The following is a 19072-nucleotide window of genomic DNA, read 5'->3' on the forward strand; positions in this document are numbered from 1 at the left end:
TCGACCTTTACTTTTGTGGTCATGATTATAATCAGAAATTTAGGTCTCTTGCAATTGTCAGGACTTTTTTACTTCATTGACAACCATTATTAAGGATGATAACCGCAACAGAAGAGAGATCTTTTGCATCTATGCAGTGCCTTATTGGGTTATTAAATTATATCTAATAGTAGGGTCTGCCTCATGATACCCCTTTGAGTGGTACTGATTACACAAGGCAGCAAAGTGAGGTTCAGAAAGAAGCTGGAGTGACCAGAATTTAAGAGAAAAAGTTAAAGATGAGTGAATATTCTGGCTTTTATCATCCATGGTTCTGTGCTCCATCAGAAAAAACACACCCCATAACAATTATTACATTTCCAAATACAACATATTACAATCATGCAAGAACGTGAATGGCACAAAAAATGGATATATACTGAGGCACATGGAAATGAATGTCATATTGATGTCCTTTTTGTATCTTAAATCTTAATGTTTGCAAACCTCCTACTAAGTTGAAGTAAAAAATTCAATATTTGAGAAGTTCTTTTATGATACAAATCCATTGAAATCTGAGCAATTAAAACGTGCTTTGCAAATACTGAAGGAAATTGTTAATTTTTTATGTGCATCAAATTCTTCTAAAATAAAACCACTTGTTTCCATTATTTGGGACCATCTTTCAGTGATAAACTTCACTAAATGTCTGTAATTACAGACAGATTGCGAATATATCAGGATACATGGCTGTGAAGGCCATGCTAAACTTATATAATGTTGTGGCAAAGCATGATATTGCTTACTGTTTTTTTTATTCTTTTGCAAAGACATTTGCAGTTTTATATCATGTTAAGATGATGGGTACAGATGAAATTTTGTATGCAGAGGGGCACCCTTTATTTCAAATAGAAAATGTATTATTTACTGTCATTCTTCATTTCAGTAAAAGAAGAAAAACAAAATTAAAAACAAACAGAAAATGCCTCTATTCAAAAATGACAGACAAACTTTCTTTAGAAAGGGGCTGTGGTGGAATGGAATGGACTTGGATCATCATTTCTCACCCCTGTTGATAGTGGTCCTTTCAAGTCAGAGTTTAAGTAGATTGATGGAGCTGTGTGGGGCAGCTTGAATGCAGTGGACCCTCCCCCTATGTATCTGGCCTGTATAAACAGAAAATTTCAGTTTCTGTGCTAATAGAGCATTTTCCATGTGTACTTATCAACACTGTTAAATAAACAGTGCACCAACTGAAAACATTATTTTAGAGTGATCTACATTTATAAAAACCTCCTTCCAGGCAATCCTCAGCACAAAAAATTTTTACATTCAATATGTTAATAAAATTCAGCATTTTCCGACCATTTCCCACTAAGGATTAGGGCCAGACTCCACAATAAGCATTGGCTCAGCCACTCTGCCTCCAGTGAGTAACTCCATTTTCAGCTTACCTCCTGCACTGAGCACACTGCCTGTGTGATGCAGTGGTGACATTCCTAGAGCTATCAGTAATCCCGTTATTGCTTTGTCATGAACGCCACGGAGCGATGGCTGCCCTTTGGTGTGTGTCTGATTACGGAGCTCCGGGAGCGATGCCGCCGCATTACCCCGCTCATCCCGCGGCACATCACTCAGGCACTTCAATCACTGGAGTGCTGCTGCAGGACTGACAGCATCTCTCACAAGGAAATGATAATACTTGCTAGCTTTGTGCAAACATTTAATCTGTCTGCCCCGTCAGGAATCCCAGTTCCTCGCGCTTTGGCAGGTTTTCACACGTGAAGTAAGTTAGTTTCCTATGCATGCATGCACTCTTTTGTGCTTCAGACAGGACAATAATGTGTTTCCAGTTTTAAATATTTGCCACTAGGTTGTGGTTTGCCAGCTCATAGACACGTCTTCCTTGACAAAAAACCCCAATCATATTGTAGTTAATTTCTAACTCTATTTTGATAAAATACAGGCACTAGGAAAAATGACCATCAGGCAGCATCAGACTACAAAACAGCTGTTAATATATACATGACATTTATTCTAATGAAATCTAACTTGGTTTTATATTCATTAACTAAATCTAAATGTCATTGTTCTACATTTCTATTCGTTACATTTAAAGACAAAACCTTTGCAAGAGATAAAATGGCTTTGCCACCAGAAAGAGAAAAGAAATTACCTTTTCTGCATTTAGAGTAAAATCTGAGGCTAAAAGACCACCTTCACTGTGGTCATGGCCCACCTCATACATGTTATATGATGGATTGCCAATTTCTACATTGATTCCTCCATTTATCATGGGTTGTCTTCTGATAGTTTTTGTCCTGTAATGCAGAAACATACAAAAAAGAAGATAGTGAACTTTCAAGCAAGCTGTTGGGTATTTTGTTTCTCTTTAATCTCTAAGATCAACAGGATGAAAAAGCATTTCCTGCAGAGACAATCATAAAATCCTTCCATTTTCCAAGCAAAGTAGCAATCTGAGTCTACGTATAGATCTTACAGAAGCTGGAAGCAGAATTTGATTGTTTTTCTCCGTTTGACTGTAGTGGTATGAATCCATACAAAGTGCTAACTCGCTGTCTACAACCCTGACTTCCTCCAATTATTTCCAGATTTCCCTCACTTCCAAGGAAAGCCTTGTAAAGTTATTGCCAATTCCCTGCAGGAATGAAGGCAAAGAGAATATGAGTCATGTCCTCTTGCTCATTCATTTCACTTTTGTTTCAAACCAGTTGCCCAAAGTCAGCTGTAAACTGAGGACAAGCAAATGTTTCCATCACAATGCATTAAAAATGTATGAACTTCTCCTCATTCCAGTTTGCATTCCCTGCCAGTGGTGATTGGAACACTGAAGTTCAACTTGAATTTTCTTTCAAGCTTTAATAAAAGACAGAGCCTTATTTTTAACCTTGAATTAGGTATCAGTAAAGATAAGTGATTGAGTTGAATTGTTTCTGTTGCTGAATTCATTTCTTTTAGCTAAGGAGGTGATTTCAGCCCGAGCAATTGAAATAACCTCAAGAGGGTAATTTTTTCCCAGTGCAATATGTTCTCTAGAATTACAAGGGAATAATAGGGAGGTCACAGTCAGGATGATAACAGTTGAGTCCTCTTGTTGGCTGAGTAAGATGCAGTCAGTATCTGAAATCCAATATACTAAATGATCTGTATTTTTCAGAAATGTCATTGAAAAAATATTTCCTAAAATAGGCACTTAACAGTAGCATGCAAGTGCTGAACAATATACCTGGTTTAATACTTGACAGTCTTCTCTGAAGAGGTAAAATAGCTCTAAAATACATTTTCAAATATAATTTTAAGAAGAAAGCCCTTTATTGAGGCTAGTTCTATTTCTCCACTGAAAAATCTATTATTTAACAAGTGATTCTCAGTAACCTAAATAATTTACAGAGCAGCAACTGGTTTCAGGATTTGGCTATCACTAAACTTGGCATTTTAGGTGCAGCAGCACATAATGACATCCATGGAGTCTGGCAGGGTCAGCACTACTAAGAGTATGGTCAGGAAATGTATTTATCTTATTGGCTTTACAAAAAAGGTTTTAAAAATTGATGCTCACTAGTTTACACCAGAGTTGGCAGGGGAGAGAGACGTTGCATGTGATGCCAGATCATAGTAACTTAAAAGATTCTTTCAGCCAGGAGCACTGAAATAGCCTCATAAATGGCCACACTTGCAGAAACAGCAGCTTCATCACTTATTTTTAAAGGGCTTAACAAAGAGACATTATCTTGGTTTCAGATGTGGGGTAACAAGCCCCAGGAGGAAGGAAGACAGCTGCTCAAGGCCAGCAAGCAGGACAGCTACAGGCCTGAAGTAAATGGTTTGCTCTCCGATTCCTGCTCCGCCTTCCCTAGTGGGCCATGTCCTTATTACCAGGAATCTCCCCTTGTAAATCTGCATCACCATCAGTGTGATGTTCTTTGAACATGTGAAGGGTAGCAGCTCTCTCAGGTGTCTCATACAGCAGAAACACTCCTGCCTCTCCTGGCCACCAAAAAAGGCCTTGGAAGAAATGCCCAAAGTCAGAAAGTTGAACTCAAGCTCATTATCAGCTCTAAGGCAGGTAAATTCAAGAGAACAAAGTATTCCCTACTCAGTGCTGGAATTTTTCTTCCTGTGCAAGATACTAAAGGAATACAGTAATGAGGAAAAGGTTTGGGACTCTACAGTAAATATTTTGAGTATTTACGTCTTCAATATAACTTGAAGATGTAAACAATACTTAAAATTTTAGAATGTGGCTTCAATGAAATACATTAATTCTGTTAAGTTCTCTAAGTGTCTGGATAAAGTTAAGTATTAACACTTATACAGCCTTGTCAGGATTGAGCAAAGTGGGTAAGAACTACAATTTTTTTAACTACTGCTCAAGGAACTCGAGTATCAATAACAGATATGGTTGTTCCAGCAAGAACCAAAATGTAACTGATTTGCTGCCTCCAGAAACAAGTCATGGGTCATTTGTTGCATTTTTGTTTCTCACATAAAGTGATTTTTTGTATATCAGAAAGGTGCAAATACTTTAAAGATTTATTTTTTTTTTTACTACATAAGTGAACATAAAATAACTTACCTTCGTTTTCTTTTGCAAAGAAATAGTCCAATTACAAGAGTAGTGATCAAAGTCACCAGTAGAACAAGAGGAACAATGATTGCTATGCTTCCTAAAACAGAAGGAAATATCATTGAATAATCATGGCTTCACAGCTGTAAAACAATTAAATCAATTAAAAGAGAATAATTTCCCACACCAACAATGAAATTTCATGCAATGAGCTTCACTCATCAGTTTGAGATTTTAATGCTGATCAATAAAAAACCCAACTTCATTACAGTTAATAGTGTACACACAAGTACTTTAATAAACAAATCAGCAGTTTTCTCTTTTTGGATACCAGTATAATTTGGATTAATTCCCTGCCCTCATTTGCAGCAACAATCCATGAAAATCTGGAATTGCTGAACTATTTGGACTGGAGCAGCACAGCCAGGATCTTGAACAGTTTATAGGTCATGCAATTATTAATTTAAAATATCCAGTAGGCCTAGCTCTGGTTGAAGAATTAATTAGTATTTTTAGGTACCTATTATCTTTACTTGTGGGAAAATAAAAAGCAGCCAGTAATCTTCATTTGTAGATAGTTGGTGCATTCCTGCATTTTGCTGCATTTTACTGCATTGTACTCGAGAGCCAACAATTTTGTTATGTTGATATAAGCAATCACAAAAACTACAATAATGCTTAATGCAGCAGAAAAACAGTGCACAGATCAGACAGCAATGTTAAAGGAGAGGAGGAGCAGGGAAGAACAAAATGGCTTCACATTATTTTGGCAGATAATTTCACTGAAATGAGACTATCTGCAAAAATAAGGTCAGTAACTGTACCCTTATTTCTGAGCCTTGCTTTAAGTATCTGCTCGTAAAGAAATACATGCAACAAATAATTTCATGTTATAAATACAGGACTTATAAAAGCAGGAATCCAGCATAAAGCCAGTGTGGAGTGGCATGTATTTTCTTTAATATCACAATCCTTAACTGGCGCAAAACAAAAATATTGCTGGTTGTTTCACTGACAACATTTATTGATTTATTAAAAAAATAAGCTGCTGGCAGTGTCTGCTCTACATTAAGTCTAAATAAAGAATTGAAAACTGCTTTGAATTCTGCCTGAAGGCTTTCTGCCTGAAAGCCAAGTCAGGTTGTCAGAGACATGAAATAAAGTACTGAATAAAAACTGGAAGCATCCTGAATTCACTTCAGCTTATAAAGATTCAGCGTGTAAAGGATATTACAACAAGGCTCTTTTAAGAAAACATTTGATAAATAAGTGTGTTAAGGTCTACTTAGGTGCCAAAAGAAAAAAAAAAAAAGTTAATTTTGTCTTGGCATATAAACATTGAGGAAAAAATCCCTGAAAAACATCCCAGCAGGCATGAGTTACCATTTGGTGGCCACGGTGCAGCCTGGGGTCTGGGAGAAGCCCCTTCCCCAAACTGCAGCTGTTATTCCCTCACAACGACGCAGTGCCCCATGTTCTGCCCGCTTTTTTTGCCTATTTCCAGCTTGTTCTCTCTCTCGTGTGGACGGCTGGGAAAGTTTCATCCAACCACCAAGCTGACCTGAATAGCAGGCAGCTCATTGTGCTGCTCCACTTGGGCTAAATGTGACCAGGGCAGGTACAGCAGGGCACCAGCAGCACACTCAGCACTCTGCAGGCAGCCTTGGCCACTTTCAGCTGCCAACACTGCAGCAATGCCATCCTTTTATGCTTTCAGAGGTGTTAAAAAACATTCAGCAGGAGCTATTCTTACTTTCAGGATGATTTTCGCAGTAGGTAAAACTCACCCCTCTGCAGATGGCCAATACAAAAGTTGTGCACCACTTACAGCTCTATTTTTGATGCTTTCAGTAGGATTTAAATGGTCAGAGGTCTCCCATTAGTTCCCTGCACAGGGCTGATATGGCCAAATGCTTGTCACTGGATATTCTTTTCTTAAAAAAAAGTGCAGGTAGTCCTTGGAGCAGGGAGTGCAAGGCCTAAGAACTGCCTCGTGCAACATAAAATGGCAACCTAAAAGTCTAGAAATATCTACATTTTGGTTTTTTTAAAGAAAAAGATACCGGTAATGAGCATTTTTCATGACATAAACTCACATTTTAAGATAGCACAAGGCTTATATTTCTAAAGTGACCCAAATTTGCCAAGTGACAGCAGTGGCTGGAAGTACTTACTGGTGCTGATGTTGTCAGACTTGCTGCTTTTGGGAGCTGGCCTCTCACACTGTGTGCCTGACCAGTTGGCTGAACATCTGAAAGGATCCAATTACGATGGGAAAGTTAATAAATGTCAGCTATTAACCCAGCAACCCATGAAAGAGACCACCAGCATCTTCTCAAGAGCTACATGAACGACAGAAGTGCTTCTACAAAACCAACATGAATCCTCATGGAAGGAGTCAGCTGGACCCTGACACAGCACTGACAACATTCAGAGTAGGGATTTAGTTTAAACCTACACCTTTGTGTGTTTGATTCCTGTTATTATCACTGCAACCTTAATTCCAGAGTTCTTTTCTAATCTCTCAAATAACAAAACAAATTTAATCAAAGGTATATTAGCATTTTAACTTTTGAAATGTTGAACTTTATAGCCAGATATTTATTTGCAGAAATATATCCACATGTGTGTGTGTAAGCAGGCCGGAGAGTCAAAGAATAAAGAGTTGTCCTACAGGGACAGGAGCATCTCCTGGCCTCAGAAAGCCCTAAATACCATTTATATTCAGAATATGTGTTCCAGGAGCCAGGTGCCTGGATTATGCACAGCTATTCTGCTATAATTTCCTTGTGTGAATATCAATATGCAAATAGTTCCTCAGTTGGGATTCAGAACACTCTCCATGCACACAAGGAAACACAAGGAGTCCATGGAAGCAGACTCAGCAAATCCATCAAAAAGGGAAACAAATACCTGAATTAAATTCAATTGCTTATTCAACCTGCTGTAAATATGATTAAGTTTACTACAGACCCTCAAACTCTCCTTGTGGAAACAGCAGGAAGTAGTCACTTTTCATCTGTCTCTCTTGCATATTGTGCAATGAATCATGTTTTTTTCTAAGTATTTTTGAATTATTTATGAATTTCAACATCAGTTATCTTTAGGGAGGTGCAATAGAGCGTTGCCCTCATACAGTTCCAAGAACTACTGCTATCTGATGCCTTCCTAAGGATTTAATAAATTGCCAAGTTTAGAGCTGGTTATGCTTAACAACTGATACTGTTCTATAATAAAAGAAATTTTGGAAAGACACCAAATATTCTAGACAAAACCAATGCCATTCTCAGAGAGGAGCCCCAGGCAGCTGTGCTGGTGATGCTTTGGGCTCTCTTCTGTCTTTGCAGATCACTGCAGAAGACTGGCTCTTCTCTCTCCTTGCTCCTAAACCTACTCCAGCACAACCTGACATTCAGATAAATCTCTTTACTGGGTTTCATATTAATCTTGAACTTCTTTAGGAAAGTTATTTTAATTTTTAGTGGGATACACTATGAAAGTGCTTAAGCTCTACAGAGCGAAGGCACAGAGGGTCTTTAGAAGCATTATTGATTTTTTAAAGATATTGATTATTATTGCTAGTTGATTCATATATTGCCACACACTAGCTAAATTGCATTATAATTTAGAAGTTCTTCATGTTTACTGAAATAAGTTTGTTTACTTAAATAAATATAGTTAGGTTTCCTCACTGCAAAGAACCCCCAATTCCTAATTACACACATGCTTCACAATGATATATTTTATAACTGAACCCAACTGACTTTTCCACCTGCTTACCATCACTTCAGCACATTGCAAGTCACAGGGAACACAACTTTAATCTTTCAAAAGATGCATCTGTTCCTTTTTCTTTCCAGATTACTTTTTAGCAATTATGTAAGATAAAAATGCTTGCACTGACAGCTTACCTTACTAAGAACTGTTCAAGGAATTTGCTTTTTAAAAATATCAATTTTCAACATACAGCTGCAAAATAAGTGTCTCAATTCTTGTAGAGAAACACTATACATCTTTACACTTAGAATATTCTATTCAGCTCCAAGCTGTTGGCACATGACAAACATGAAACAAAGTCTTTCTATTTCTTTCTGATATTTTACATCATTCCTGCTCAGCATTCAGCTCATGTAATTAAAACTTGTGATGACAGGCAATTTGCATTTAATACTACACTACTGAAGGCAAAAAATATTTTCAAGTTAGACATATCTAATTTTGCAACTAAATTCTTATGTTAAATGTTTCAAATGCTTCCACTGCATATAAAATCATTATGATAAATCTGTCACAGAAGTAGATAAGGCAGTGAGACTAGCAAAAGGATCACCATGAAGCATTCAAGTACCAGCTCATGAGAAAATTGTATAATGTACAATTACATTCTTCAAAACCTTTCAGCAGACATGATATCACAACAGCTGGTGAAGAAAAAAATCCTAAAGCTAAATATGCAGTAAACAGAGGAAAAAATAAGACAAACATATTAAAAGTTCTTTACCTATCTTGTCATTCTAACTGCAAAAAATCAGCAATATTGAAACACCTGAGGCACTTGATAGAAGCCTCATAAAAACATTGTTAGTTGCCACTATATTTTAATTTTTTCCAAATGCTTGCTTTCTCCAGTAAACTTTAAAGAGGCTGAAGCTGGAAGGATGGCAGTCATTTCCTTCTGCACTTTGAGGTGAAATGACTGCCCTTTGATGGTCTAGCAAGGTGCTTAAGGCTTGTCTTGGGCAGACACAGGAGGAAAAGGAATAAACCCCAGGGAAAAGGGATGTTTTCTGCAAGGGAATTTGACACAGCAAATCAGCCATGAGCAGGCACATAAATAATGGTGGGATTGGGACATGGACAACTGTTCATGCAGAAACATGGGAAATGAGCAGATCTTCCCCAGTTTTAATTCTCTGCAGAGAGAAATTGCTCTTAATAACAGCATTTTCTGGTGTCAGGACATTTAAGTTCAGACTGCTCAGTTCCTAGCATGGGAACTGGCTCCTGGATGAGCTTGATGGGCAATGGTTTGTCCTTTTCCAAACTCTTTGGTATCAGGAGCTGTTCTGTGCCATTTTCAGGGGCTGGATGGTCAGACAGGACATTTGCAGTACGAGCAAACAAAAAGCAATTGACAAAGCAGAAGCACATAAAGCTGCTTTGTTTCATCAAAGACGTTCCCATCATCACAAACTCAGGAGAAAAAACAGTGGAAATGCCTGATTTGAGTCAGCCCCAGACAAATACAGATGGAAACAGATGGGGAAGCTGACAGTGAAGGACAGGCTGGAGTCAGCTGCGTGGTGCAAGGTGCTGCAGAGAACATCTCAGGTGCAAATCTCCAGTTCCCGGCAGAACCAGGGAAAGATCAAAGAGCAGCAGTGCCACAGGGGATGCCCACATGAAGACTGAGAGTCAATGTAATAAATAAAGGTTGCACACGTTCTGCTGCCAAGGTCATTAATAAAACTGCTACAGCTGTCTCTGTAACCATTTAATTCCACATTTATAAAGAGATGCGTGCTTGGGAAGTGCCTCCTGAGGTGCTGAATTCCTGTGCCATTGGAATTATCTATTTTGAGAAAATAGCACTGCAAAGAGAGAAGTTTTAAAAAACTTTCAACTGAGGTTATGAAGGTGTTGCACTTGGAGTGAGGAATGTTTAGAATGAAGATATTTACATTTCTGATCATGTTGTTGAACAGAGTCTGTTCCTGACAGAAAATGTCTCTCTCTTCTACTTCTGTATAAGCCCTACAAGTCAGTGTGATCAAACTCTCTAAACTCCCTTATACAGGTACTTGACCATTTGACTAAAAAATGACTGAATTAATAAAAAAATAGTAAAAAAAGAGCTAATTTGGTGGCAGTGTGCAATTTAAAAAAAAAATTGTTTCTCCTTTTTTCTCCCTCTTTGTGCCACAGGCATTGTCATAAAAATATAATGAGAAGGCGTAACATGCAGTTAAAAGTGCTTCTGTAGATAACTGTTTTCCAACTCAATATACCAGTGCAGATCCAAAAATGACAACACTGAAAGATTACTTTAGAGGTGTAACAGATACTGTGGAAGAGTCCTTACAAAACAGAGGTGGAAGGGGAACTGAAAAAGTTTCTTAGGTATAAATGATATGTCTTCATTATACAAAGTATTTTTTTTAACTTTTCCCTTTGGTCATGACATAACAATATATACTAAAATATCCTAATGAAAGTATCTAGCCTCACTATTTTAAGAACACTTAACATTAAAATTTCACTGGAACTTGTCTTATTATCTTCAAACTGCAAGACAAGAGAACATCTGGATTACAGTTATTTACTGTCTACATTAAACTGCATTGAAAGAGAGAAATAAAAATTCCCTTTTTCCACATTAGTTTTTTTCTAATGAGCATCCCTCAACATCATAAAAGGAAAATAATATAGAAGCTAATATATATATTATTATACTTGTTACCTGAAAATGAAATACAAATTACCTTGCAATCCAATACATTCAGAATAGGACAATGACATCATTCAAATGCAGGCAAAACAATAAAAAAATTTCTTTTCAGGAGCACCAAAAAACCCCTAAAATTTAGTCAAAATATACATGGAAAAAAAAAAAAGAAGCAACTCTAAAAATTAATTTTAATTTGGGCATGAGATTACTATGCACAAATCATTATTCACAGCTGCATGAAGCTCACTGAAAGGAATTTCCATGTGAAACTCAGCCTCACTCATCCCAAGGTAAGAAAAAGAAACTGAGAGTTATTAACCACCATGCAATATGTGTACAGTACAGAAGCTATACAAATACTAAAAATAATAACAGAAAAATATATAAAAGCATGTCCAGGTGACTACTACTGCAGCTGAAATTACACTGAACAATAAAACAAAAGGAAAAGAGATTGAAATGGTAAAACTAAAACGAAAAGATGAGAAAAGACTGGGTAAGTAGGCAGATAAAAACCCAAGCATGTTTTTCCCAAGCAGTGGTACACAGCAGCAAATATTATACAAGTTTTATCTAAACAATTTTAAACTCATGGACAAAGGATATCTGCATTACAGCCTAGTTAGTAAATGCTCCATGAAAAAGATACATATTCCTCTTTTCCAAGATCTTAACATTTCCTCCTCTGACAACCACTCTTCAAACACCTGTTTTGGTTCTTGAACTACTACTAGTTCGTGGTACAAAGTGGATAAAAGATCTTTTATCATACAAAGGTATAACCTGCGGATTATATTCAGTTTCAAGATATTTATAACAAAGATATTTTTAGTTGAAAAAGAAAGCTCTCAAAGGACTGGCAGAATGCTGTGACATTCCTCTTGTAATTGCAATTGGGGAGCTCATTAAATATACCCCAGGAAATCACATGGAAAGCATTTATTGCAGGATACTTGATAAAATTTCCTGGTTTGTGTTGCCTCTCAGGGTTACCAGGGCCTTCTCTTAGTCAGGCTTTTCAGTCCTGTGACTGTTCTATACCACAGAGGCTTTTTCTACTCAGCCTCCAGAAAATGCCAGTCAGGGACTGCAGGCTGTGGTCCCTTTCTTGTCCACAACTGGACCATGGAAGTACCTGAACCTTTTTTTGAGCAGAGCTTTGGTTTAGTGGTGAGTTTATTTATTATAAACCTGTGTGTAAATGTAGTACCTGTACAGGTGCATTGGCACTTAAATAAAAACTGTTCATATTGGAGGATTTTTCAACAGGAAAGGAATGTCAGGAGGAAGGCACAGCATCACAGGCAATTGAGCTGCAGGGTAGCTCCTCCATAAAGAGGAATGCACTCTTTTATTTCTGAGTTCTGGGACCTAAACACACACACAGAGTGCTCACCCCCACTCTCCCCTCACACAGTGCCTCTCTCCAGCCTCCTGGATATAAAGCTGGCAAGAACAACTTGGCAACACTGGACCAGGCTTCCCAGAGAAGCTGTGGCTGCCTCATCCCTGGAAATGTCCAGGCCAGGCTGGGTGGGGCTCTGAGCAGCCTGCACTAGTGGAAGGTGCGTTGGAACAAGATGAGCTTTAAGGTCCCTTCCAACCAAAACCATCCTAGGATTCTGTAAGAATAGCTCTCCTGCTTTTTTCACTCCTGCAGGAGCTACTTTCCCTAATTTATCCATGTCTGCACTTCCAGGTTCAAACTTTTTTATCAGTTTTGTGTAATTCCACAACTTGTTCTCTCCCCAGTTTTTCATGATCCTCAACCTGTTATTTGACCAAAATTCTCCATTAAGAAATGAAGTTATTTATTTCTTCTCCACCCTTCGCTTTTCAGTTTCCTCTGTTACCAAACTTAGCCTTTCTTCCAAGCTCCTGCATGGTCTGTGCCTTCTCATTAACACTCCAGGATGACTCGTTATTCATTACAGAGGAACTGATGTTTGCTCTAAGATTGAAATACAACACACACTTGGATCCCTCTGAACAGTTAGCACATCCAGCCACAGGCAACTAATGTAATGCTGTGCTTTGTCTTCTGGTTTTTATATTTCTAGAATGCCTAAGGGGGTTGTGTAAGGGGATTATGATTTGATCACATTTATTCTCAGATAATAATAACAGAACACATCCATGTACAGGTGCAAATACCAATAGTAATAAAAAAAAAGATGGAGTTCTAGCAACTTATAGATATGGTGAAGGCATAAAAGAAACAAAGCTGAGAGAGAGAAATATTCTGTGCTAAAGATTCTGTAATGAAAGCCCGGCCCATTCAACAACCAGAGCCACTCTTGAGTACTTGAAAGTTTTAATTCTTTCCAGTTCTCTTCACTGGTAACATACAAGGTGTAATCTCTCTCTAAACCCTGCTTCTCTTGCAGGAATGAATATACAGGTGGGTAATTAGTGAGAAGGAAACAGAGACATAAATAAAGGTATTAATTAAAAGACAGATTGATAGAACAGATGGAATGAACAGTTTGTGAAATACACAGAAAAAAATTTTCTTGATTATTTCCCATATGAATCTGATCTCCTGATCATTCTTTTTTTCAACTGGTTTGTGAATTTACTGGGGCAATTCAGGCATGCCTCTCCTGTTATGCACATCACACACAGACCCCACCCATTATTGAGTACTAAAGAGATCCTTGAAAATGTAGAATGGGAATACTAAAATGACAGTAACTATACATAAGATTATGCTACTTTAAGACACCCTAAGTGGAACATTTTCCAGAAAAGGTCATTACCCCAAATTTTAACATTCTGAAATTCTCTCACAACCTTTGTAACTGCGCAAGAACAATAATGGGGGGAAGGGGGAATAATAATAATCATATATCTAAAAATAATGTGAAGAATTAATAATCTAGATTGTACAGAAGTCCAAAGAGAAATCACAGCATATTCTGCATATTCGAAACCATGACAGAGCTTTCACTGAAACTGGCAATAGCCTTCATAAAACCTTCTTTTGTTTTAGTGGCTTATATGAAGCCACAGCAAGGCCTTAATTCATTCCTGAAATGGTTAGGTGAAAACCACAACTCCTCCTTCCAGAGTGCAACTGATATTCAGGTCATTTAGTGCATTCAACATTAAAAAGACACCTTGAGACAGGAAGATAAAATAAAAAAGTGTGCTAGCAGAAAGCTGTTGAAAGGAGAGTCTGTTCTTACAGGCTTAGAGTTGCTCTATAATTATGGCTTTAGGATTGCCCTTTGGAACAGCTAAGTCTTATTCTCTGTTGTCTTTACTGAATGATAATAAGGGCATGATTATGTGTAAAGTTTGCATTCTCAACTGATGCTGACTGTGAGAGAGAGCAGAGCTCCTGCTGAATGACAATAAACCCAGGCATCTCCTATTTCTTCTAAAAATCACCCACTCCCCAATTAGAGACTGCTTTAGAAAAACATTGACCTGTGGACAAATGGCTCATGGAGCATTGGAGAGAAAAAGCAGGAAAGGTACATCCAATATGTGACTTTATAGGCAGCAGTATGTTCTTAGGGCTGCATGATTCTGAAAACACAAGTATGATACATGGGGATGCAAAAAGTTCTGAGCACCCCTGTCCCACACACTGCTGACCACCCCACGCTCTTCCAGCTCTCAGAAGTGGTAGTTAGGACACTAATCTTATTTCCAACAGATTCATGGTACCTCAAGACAGGGAGTTTCATTGCATGAGAACAAAAAGCAACTGAGACCATGTTAAAAAAAAAAAAATTAATTATTCACCCTAAACAGTCACTGCCTTTGCTACTCACCAGACACCCACATCACATCCCCACAGCATTCTGTGTTTCCATAAACCATTCACTGAGACAAGTCAAAATCTGTGTAAATTTCACATTTTCTCCCAAGTCTGGGTCTTTGGCTCATGATTTCACTACTGACTTTTGCATCACAACCACTGAATGAAGCTTGTTCATCTGACAGATATTTTGTATCTCTCTGTACATATGCCTTACGGGATTTTCAAAGGCTAAGGTTGTTTCTTTTCCTGATGAAGAGTAAAATTTTCTCTTTAAGAAACAGACCTAAAATCCTTTAGAAAAGTAGAGAATACAAATGTAATTTTCTTTTTTTACCACAGAAATCAACATTATGATGTAGCTCATATAATTTTGTTTAACAGTTTCTGTTGTACAACATTATTTCTATAAAATTAACAACAAGACTTATAAATACAAGGTAAATTCCTGAAGTAGCACCTAAATACCTGTTCTGTTCCTATTTCTTATCTGAACAGGGAAAGAAGTCAGACTTCAGAACATGTGCAATATCATTGTTGACTAAACTTTATGCTATGTAGGATTAACTTTGTAAAATATCTCAAAACATGAGCAATAGAGGCCAAGTGGCATTTTCAGTTTTCTTCCAATTTATTTAGTAAAATAAAGCCTTTTATTTCTTCCTCTGATGATACACACACTCCAAATGTATTTTTAAATATACTCATCAGTGCAACTCTCAAAGGGTAAGTGTGTATTATAGAAATGGTCCCCCAGATTAAGTATATATTGTGAAATGTATGTGAATGTGCATGACTTGAACCAATGAACTGTGGCCTGGAATGATGTCACAGAATGTGCAGCATTAAGTGGAAGGTTAAACCTACTTGCATCTCGGTTCATTAAACGTGGTTAAAGTGCAAATTCCCTCATTCTGACAGTAGTAATCACAAGGGTTCACTTTCTGGTCACAGCGCTGACTTTTAAACCCCACAGAGCATCTGCAGAATTTCAGTAAAATAGACCTACATAAATATTCTGCCTTGTGCTGGACAGATTTTAAACGCGTTACAGACAACGACGGCAAGACACGCACACACACACACACGGGCACACACCCACAGAAGACAAAATCAATATTTTCTTTTCCTGGAAGGTCCATCTGACAACACTGAAAAGTTTGCTCATGAGTGATGATCAAACAGTTTTTAAAACAATGATCCTATGCTGCCTGAAGGGATCTCAGAGTATTGTTGTCAGATGTACATTTCTATCGATTGATCCAGATTGCAATGGCTTTAAAAATGGTCATCACCATTTTCTTGGTATTGCCAGCATTTGTGTCTTGCAAATCCACACACAAATTACAGCACAAAACCTTTTTTTTTTTTCCTTGAGATGCTATGGTGTTCCATGTGAATTGAGAAAGAATATGAGAGTTTTATAAGAAAAAATAATGAAAAGTCACAAGCTTCCCAAATAGCCATTCTAGGTGTTTAAGCAAATGAATTACCAGGCTTAGTCAGCATATTTGGGCCTTACATATCATAGCTATGATACTCTCCTTTTCTCAGGATTTATCAGTCTCTAGTCCTCAACTAAAAACATTTAAGGAGGCACAAAAAACAGGCAAAATGGTAAAAACAGGTAAAAATAATAACAACAGAGATAAATAAACACCTAAAGTATTTCCAAATTAATAAGGGCTACCATGCAAAACTAAATTTCATTGTCTTCAGCCCCAAACCTGCAAACATACATTGACAATTTTTCAATGGTAGTGCCACTACAATTGTGTGTCCTTTTTCTCAAGCAGAAGTGCTTCAGGTCTCACAGGGAGGAACCCTTGGCATGCCTCTTCCACTGGTCAGACTAATGAGATCTAGGCATTTATGAAACTCCTTTGAGAGTCCAAATAAAACTCTCTTTCAAGATCACCTGCATCAACAAAATGAAGGAATGACTGTATCTTTATTTACAAAATTGTGGTGACAGATTCCTTTGGGCAACAATTTGCTCATGTCACCCAGGGAATGAGACATTCATGTCCAATTCTGTCTTCCAACACCTCTCTCCTCCAGCCTGGAGGATGCTCTGAGCTCCAGGTTGTTTGGAGAAGCAGGAGATCATTGTGAAATGAATATTTTAAGAAAATAAATTTAAAAATAATAATAATAATAAAAAGAGTGTGACTAGGTAGCTCAGAGTAACGCAGAGCAGGAAAGAAATTAATTTCTTGCTACAGTGACTACAGTATTTTGTATTAAGCATCTGAAAAAGAAGATACACCATAGCTCTCAAGAAAGGAGTAGAATGTAGGCTTTTCTGCTTGCAACAGTATTTCACTTCTAAGCCCCAAAACACATATTTCTTTTGCATTTTATGTCTGAGCTTAATAAAAGCACCCTGAATCACTCTCTTGACCATGACACAGGAGGGAGCACAGCCTCACCCCAGAACAGCCACAATACTCTGGGCAGTGGGAAGGTTAGGGCAGAAATATGAAATACATGAGCATATCTATCTCCTTAAGGGAAATAACACTGACATGATTTTTCCCATTCTCTAGCTACCAGGAGAAGGGTTTTGCCTTCAAATCTGACCATCTCTGTAGGAAAAAAGACTTAATCCACCTCTGAGAAACAGGACAGGCAATCTTGAGTTTCCATTCCAGAAAAAAATGCCTGAACAGATCTAAAATTACTATAAGTCTCCAAAGATATATCTTTGTATCTATATGTATTCACAATAGAGCCCTTAGTTCTAAAATTCAACACACATTTTGCAAAAAGGTATGCAAAGTATGAGGTTACACAAATAGCTAGAAAAAAAATACTGTAAGCTGAAACTGCAACCATCACATTATTCATCCTAGAGAGACCAAAAATGCAGACACATGCACAATAATTTTAATATTTGTTGTCACACAGGCATTTTAGTGATCTGCAGGATGCAGGATACTCACAGACAGACAGGTATGTTTGTCTCTGGGTCCAGCTGACAGGTGCCACCATTGTAGCAGTAGCCATCACACAGCTGACAGGTGGAGGCAATTTTTCCATTGGTGCAACTGCCATGGTTAAAAAAAGAAAAGCAAAGTGTAATCAGTATTTCAGTAACTCGGAGCATTTAATTGTAAATTCAGTTTTTAAATATATTATTATAAGATCTACTGATTGAAAGAATTCTAGGTTTCTGGTTTGAAAAGCTAGCACAGACAATGAGATTTTTGCACAAAATATATTTTATCTTTCTTTTAATGAAAATAAACTATTATAATACAAAACACTCAGTAATAGAGCAGCACATGTTACCTATGCCTCCAACACTATTTATTATGTCTCTATCACTGTCACAGATAATGCAGAATTTTCAACAGTGAAGAACAGTGAAGACATTTCAACAGTATAGAAGAACTCCATTGCTAACTTGATTAATTTCAATGTTTCCAAGTGAAAAACCATTCAGTCCCCTGCTACATTCTGTTTCCTCCAGCGAGGAGTGCTCCATGAGTTGGTTTTGAAAGCCAGGAGCCATGGGTTTGGTATGAGCAGGAGCCACACAGAGGCACTGATGTGACATGACCACTCCAGGGACAAGCTACGGCGCGAGACGTGTAAAGAACAACACAGCAAACTGCTGTTAAACGTAGGATTTGGAGCAAAACCTCTCCCCCACACGCACTCACTTGCACACTACGTCACTGCTGCCCTTGTTTGTGATGCAGTGTCCCCCGTGGCACCGGGTGCACTTGTCCACCTCGCACTTGGGGCCCTCGAAGCGCGCAGGGCAGACGCATTCCACGCGGCCGTCGTCGGAAATCGTGCACGACTCGGAGTTCACGCAGTAGTGGTGGCAAACATCTGAAACAACACCTGACCTAATTACTGAAAGACGTTAAGGAGCATTATAGAATTAAATAATACATTTCTTTCATGTTTTAACAGGTACTGTAATAAAAACAAAATGGAAACTGAAGCTAGTGACTCACTGGCAACCACAGGAATCGAGAATACCCCATAAAGAGATATATAATATATTAACAATGTAATCTTGGGAAGTGAAATGGAAGTATAAACTCATAAGAGGGTTTTTTTTTTTTCCTTTCTAGTTGTCTAACCATTTATAGCATCATTCCATATAACATAAAGACTCCTGATGAGAAAGCAGAGCAATGTTAACGTATTTAATGGGACGTTGGCTGAATAAAAATCTTCTGATACATTCACATTACCATTAACAGCATTATGCTAAACTGAAATTGAAACGATATTTTGAAATAATTAAGTTTTATTTTCATTTATCCAC

The 19072-nt window shown here is 37.7% G+C and overlaps 1 protein-coding gene across 4 annotated transcripts in view; it reads right to left on the minus strand.

Moving 5' to 3' along the window:
• The window catches only part of LRP1B (LDL receptor related protein 1B), a 626536-nt gene that overhangs the window by 3439 nt on the left and 604025 nt on the right, over nt 1-19072 (minus strand). For 3 of the 4 annotated variants that reach the window (XM_039700493.1, XM_039700511.1, XM_039700501.1), the window contains 6 exons: nt 18453-18627; nt 17730-17834; nt 6742-6818; nt 4577-4667; nt 2156-2300; nt 1047-1145 (listed from right to left, as the gene is read on the minus strand). In XM_039700493.1, the coding sequence (XP_039556427.1) occupies nt 1047-1145; nt 2156-2300; nt 4577-4667; nt 6742-6818; nt 17730-17834; nt 18453-18627 (692 nt within the window). Of the gene's footprint in view, nt 1-1046; nt 1146-2155; nt 2301-4576; nt 4668-6741; nt 6819-15651; nt 15766-17729; nt 17835-18452; nt 18628-19072 lie in introns of all 4 variants that reach the window. The other variant, XM_039700520.1, reaches the window with a different exon arrangement.

This window comes from Passer montanus, unplaced genomic scaffold (assembly GCF_014805655.1).
Source record: "Passer montanus isolate IOZ18808 unplaced genomic scaffold, ASM1480565v1 scaffold1, whole genome shotgun sequence".
NCBI classification, from domain to species: domain Eukaryota; kingdom Metazoa; phylum Chordata; class Aves; order Passeriformes; family Passeridae; genus Passer; species Passer montanus.